This window comes from Girardinichthys multiradiatus, chromosome 6 (genome assembly GCF_021462225.1).
Source record: "Girardinichthys multiradiatus isolate DD_20200921_A chromosome 6, DD_fGirMul_XY1, whole genome shotgun sequence".
NCBI classification, from domain to species: Eukaryota; Metazoa; Chordata; class Actinopteri; order Cyprinodontiformes; family Goodeidae; genus Girardinichthys; species Girardinichthys multiradiatus.
In genome coordinates this window covers 24,007,129-24,012,318 of record NC_061799.1, presented here as the reverse complement: position 1 = coordinate 24,012,318, position 5,190 = coordinate 24,007,129, and the positions used below count along the sequence as shown (strand labels likewise).

The 5,190-nt window shown below is 42.0% G+C and overlaps 1 protein-coding gene across 1 annotated transcript; it reads left to right on the top strand.

The window, feature by feature from the left end:
* Window positions 1–748: 748 nt before the first annotated feature.
* On the top strand, window positions 749–3,932 carry glula (glutamate-ammonia ligase (glutamine synthase) a). Its single transcript, XM_047369257.1, has 7 exons — window positions 749–904; window positions 1,541–1,728; window positions 1,837–1,998; window positions 2,187–2,333; window positions 2,418–2,545; window positions 2,629–2,828; window positions 2,931–3,932. The coding sequence occupies exons 2-7, from the start codon at window positions 1,563–1,565 to the stop codon at window positions 3,241–3,243; spliced, it is 1,116 nt and encodes a 371-aa protein (XP_047225213.1). The 5' UTR covers window positions 749–904; window positions 1,541–1,562; the 3' UTR covers window positions 3,244–3,932.
* The last annotated feature ends 1,258 nt before the right edge of the window (window positions 3,933–5,190 follow it).

The window sequence follows — 5,190 nt, the reverse complement described above, 5'->3', positions numbered from 1 at the left end:
AATGCATCGAAAAAACTACCATTAATGCATCAAGCAAGAGCATGTACGCTACTTCAAAGCAGATATTTGAGTTAATCCAAACTAAATAAAGGTGGGGACATATGGTTTGATGCATAAATAAGATACATTTTCTTTTAGACTCAAAACGTCTACCGCCATCAAAAAACCTACAGCGCATGTCATTTAAGTCGTTAAAAAAAAACAGGAGCGGTCAACATTGGACCTCAAATACAACCGGAAACTGGTGTAATTCAGTAAAAGCTTGATCGATGAATCTCTATACAACAGCACGATGTAAAGCACATGACATGTATCTAGTTAGATTCAGGATGTATCAATTCATAAGATGGGATCTTTACTCTATATTCGTGTGATAGGAAAGCTGACTGCACCTGTGAGTTAATGTTGCTGGCATCGCTCAAACTTCAATTAAAAAGCAAAACGCTGTGATACTAATATCTGCCACACAGTGTCGCCACGGATTCATCAGAACATCAAGTAGACTGAACTGAACCTGCAGTTGCGCATTTTGTTCCGCACAGTTGTGTCTACCCATTCCCAGCGCCGAATAACAGACACACATCTATTTTATTCTCAGCTTGGATTGAGTTTTTTTTACTTAAAACACACATCACACCCTGATGGCGGATAATCCTCCGGCTCAGGTGGTTTCGGAGAACCTTGGGGCTGTCCAATGAAGGACTGTCATGTCCCTTCTCAAGCGCTCTCTCCGCCCAGTCGACCAATCAAAGAAGTGAGGCGTCCCAGTTGCTGCTCATATAAAACCGACTCACTCTAGAGCGAAGATACCGGAGAATGAGAGGGATACTAAAGAACCATCATCGAACCACACATTGGACCTGCCAGTCCTTTAGTTTTTATTTCAATTTTCTTGTTTCTCCAGGTAATTTTACACATTTGTTTTTCTTATTTGGTTGATGTCTTAGTTGGTCAGACGGGGTAGTTAGAAGTGTTTGTGGCGGACTTTTTACTGTTGCATGTATTGTACTGGTGTTTTTTAATTAATGTGTTAATATGCTCTCGTGTTGTAGCAGAGGGTTATTTGGTCTTTTTATTTTTTTACTGTATGTTTATTAGATTATTATCGTAAATAGTAGGTGGATTCTGACCGGGAAGTGGACGATGTAATTCAAACACCTTCTTGCAGTCAACAATAGTAACTATGATGATCGCTGTAGAGCAGGAACGTGTTCAGTTAAAATAGTTGTTTTTTTTTAGCGAGTCATCTTTTGTGCGCAGGTCCCCTTCGTTGCAATTTTATTACTCAGCATCTTTGGTAGAAAGTCGACCTTTTTGTTACCCTTGCGGAGAAAAGGAGAAAAAAACTGTAAATGTGTCCTTTTTTCCTTCCACATCCTCAACATGTTTTTCAACCATCCCCCTCCCCTTCTACAATACCAAAATAACAACGGTGCTGTTTTTTTGCGCTTTTGCGCCCCCCAAAGCCCTGCTAGTTATGTAACATGTGATCCATCTCTACTCCTCACCTCATTTATTTAGTCTCTCCTCTCACTCACAGGTGTGTTATAGTATCAGTTAAGATGGCCACGTCAGCCAGCGCCAGCTTGAGTAAAACCATCAAGCAGCAGTACATGGAACTCCCCCAGGGGGATAAAGTCCAGGCCATGTACATTTGGGTTGATGGAACAGGAGAGGGGCTCCGCTGCAAAACAAGAACTCTTGATTTTGAGCCCAAAAGCATTAAAGGTGAGCTTTAGTCTCTTTATGCTCCTGAAATAGCTGTACAGACTGAACCATATGACCCCCATCACGGTCTTAAGAAGTGTAATAGCTACTCTCCCCGTCCTCTTGCAGAACTCCCTGAGTGGAACTTCGATGGCTCCAGCACCTACCAGGCAGAGGGCTCCAATAGCGACATGTATTTGATTCCTGCTGCCATGTTTCGAGATCCATTCCGTAAAGACCCCAACAAGCTGGTCCTGTGTGAAGTTCAGAAGTACAACCGCAAACCTGCCGGTTAGTAAACCAGTATAATAATCAAGACAACATTGTAAATTTGAAAAAATAACTTGTACAAAGCTGATCTTTTTACGTTGAGATGACCCACCTTGAATCACTTTTCTGTGCTAAAACCCTGTTTGAATTGTCTACATAATCTAAAAGTTACATAGTTTGCTCAAGGAAACTGTGTTTCCTTTCTGTAGAAACCAACCTTCGCATCAAATGTAGCAAGGTGATGGAGATGGTGGCGGACCAGCATCCCTGGTTTGGTATGGAGCAGGAGTACACCATCCTGGGCACAGATGGACACCCATTCGGCTGGCCATCTAATGGGTTTCCCGGACCACAAGGTGAGCAGCTGAAGTTTTTATCTGCATGGTTCTTCCTGTGTGAAAGCAGCATTTCTAGGTTTTTACACCTTTGTACCTTTGTAGGTCCATACTACTGTGGAGTTGGAGCTGACAATGCCTATGGCAGAGACATCGTAGAGGCTCATTACAGAGCATGTTTGTATGCTGGAGTCAACATTTGTGGAACAAATGCAGAAGTGATGCCTGCCCAGGTAAAAATATGACCCCAGTGTTGGACATTTGTCTTGGTTCTCTCAGTTAGTTATGTGATGATGAACCATTTTTTGTGTTTTAGTGGGAGTTTCAGATTGGACTGTGTGAAGGGATTGACATGGGTGATCATCTGTGGGTGGCTCGCTTCATCTTGCACCGTGTCTGTGAAGATTTTGGTGTTGTGGCCTCATTTGACCCCAAGCCCATCCCAGGAAACTGGAACGGTGCAGGCTGCCATACGAACTTTAGCACAAAAGAGATGAGGGAAGAAGATGGACTGAAGTGAGTCGAGAGAACTTTGTGTACCTTTCATAGACTAATGGTAAAGTTTTTGTTTGTTTTTTTACATTTGTGAAACTCATCTCATGTCACACCTGCTTTCAGAGCTATTGAAGATGCCATTGAGAAGCTTGGAAAGAGACACGAGTATCATATACGTGCCTACGATCCCAAGGGGGGTCTCGACAACGCCCGTCGCCTCACCGGCCGTCACGAAACGTCAAACATTCACGAATTTTCTGCAGGCGTGGCCAACCGCGGCGCCAGCATTCGCATTCCTCGCAGTGTGGGCCAGGAGAAGAGGGGTTACTTCGAAGACCGACGCCCGTCAGCCAACTGCGACCCGTATAGCGTTACCGAGGCTCTGATCCGTACTTGTCTGCTCAACGAGGAGGGTGAAGAACCAACGGATTACTAAACAGCTCTCAGAGTGACTCTTACTGCCCTCCCAATTTTCTTTAAAATATACTAGTACTGTATTTTTTTTCTCCCACTAAGATGATTTTTAACTTACAATGCTAATGGATTAAAGTTGGCTGGTCAACTTGAAACATGGTAATGAGATACTTGGTAGTTATGAGCCGGTTGACGTCAGGGTATGCCTTTCCTTGTATTGTTAAACAGGGATTGGCTTTTGTAACACTGTTCTTAGCCCGTGCCATATCATTCCCTCTTTGTCTGTCTGGAACTAAAACAACCTAAAGCACAAGGACACTGCAGAGTAGGGCTGCTAAGGCTGGACAACATGTGTAAAAGTAATAAATATAACTAGTCCTTCTACTGTTAATATGTGTTGACCTGACTATCCAATTCTCAATGTTACTAATGTTCACATTTTATGAAGTGTCTGTTTTTTTAATGATGTTTAATGTACTCAAATTCCGGCACATTTTGGTCAACTTGTATGGTACACTTGTAGATGTCCCAGACATGAGTTGTTATAAAGTGGTGGATCTTTCCATAATGCCATTTGTAGAGATTCCTCAAGGAGTTTTATCCTTTTGTTAACTGCGATATATTGTAATGCACCTGATTTGGTAAAATATCAAGTTTACTGAACCTGGTGATTTTTATTGATACATTTAAAACATTTATTTTTATCACAAATACGTGTCTTTGACTCTTGTATTAAATTATTTTATTTGGAATTCGCTGCCATGCAGATGCAAGATTTGAGGATGCATTGTTTAAACGAGGCAGCAAGACACAGAAGATGCACAATAGTTTGCAAGCATGTAAAGCTAAACTGTTTAATTTATCATTCCAACTGAGCCACAAATGGAAAATCGAAAACCTCTTTTAACAGAACTGACAGATATAGCATCCATTTTTTCTGTTGGACATGACGAACATAAGGAACATGGTGGTTTTAAGTTGGCATCCAGAGAAGTCCAGGCTCGTCTGTAGAGTAACTGATCCCATTTGCCAAAGCTGTTCAGACATCTGGTGCTGCAGGATTTTATAGTAAACCATGAACTCAGAACAGTGAACAGAAATGTGCCTAAAGGTAAGTACTAAAGTTTAACACGCTGTGCCTTCTCATATGTTACAGCTTTCTGTTGTATCAGTTTGGCTTATTTCTAGCCAGCAGCTCGAACGCCAGCTTTGTTCTCACATTTTTTTTTTTCCCTGTATCCTGTGGGTTGAAACTGGATAGTGGGGCATTCACGTGGTAGTTATTAGCCTCTTTCAATGCAATAGCCTGAGGACAATATTGCTGTCAGTTCTCTGTCAAACTCCTTCACAGCAAGAATGATTGTTATGGCTGATAGCTTGAATTATTTTGTCTGTGTCATGGTCTTGAGTCCTACACAAATATCTGCATTTTTACAACGACATTTCTATATCAAGTAATACAAAGCCTAACCCAAAGGAGTATATCCTGATACCTGAGTACACTGTGTCTTTGCATCCATGAGTTGGTTTTAGAGCTTGATGAGAACTCTTTGTTTTCATACTGAATGAAAAGGTTTACGCAGGACATAAACATGTATTTCTGCTGTGCTCACCCCTCTTGGGGGAAGGGCCACTGAGTTTGTTTCTGAGACCTTTCACCTAGATCCCAGCTGCTTCACACCACAATGCTGTTAGTGCACCAACTGGCTTGCCCTGGAAGTTAACCAATCCTAAAGTAAAGGGCTTGTTCTGTCCTGTGTAAGGGATGAGAGCTGAACTGAAGCCAGTGAGTGTTCTCTAGCTTGGATCTGTTCTGGAAATCATACACTCTGTTCCACCCTGTGCCTGTTGTGTACATGGCTTTGCAGAATGCCCAGACTATCAGGCTAAACATAGCCTGAACAAAGGGCATTACACTGAGCTTTAAATTAAAATGTTCTGCAGTGCAGGTTGAAAACAGGTCAGGATA

Coding starts and splice junctions, on each gene's coding strand:
- glula (XM_047369257.1), top strand. CDS start 1,563: ATGGCCACGTCAGCCAGCGCCAGCTTGAGTAAAACCATCAAGCAGCAG. Junction 1,999..2,186: donor GTACAACCGCAAACCTGCCG/GTTAGTAAACCA, acceptor TCCTTTCTGTAG/AAACCAACCTTCGCATCAAA. Junction 2,829..2,930: donor AGGGAAGAAGATGGACTGAA/GTGAGTCGAGAG, acceptor ACCTGCTTTCAG/AGCTATTGAAGATGCCATTG.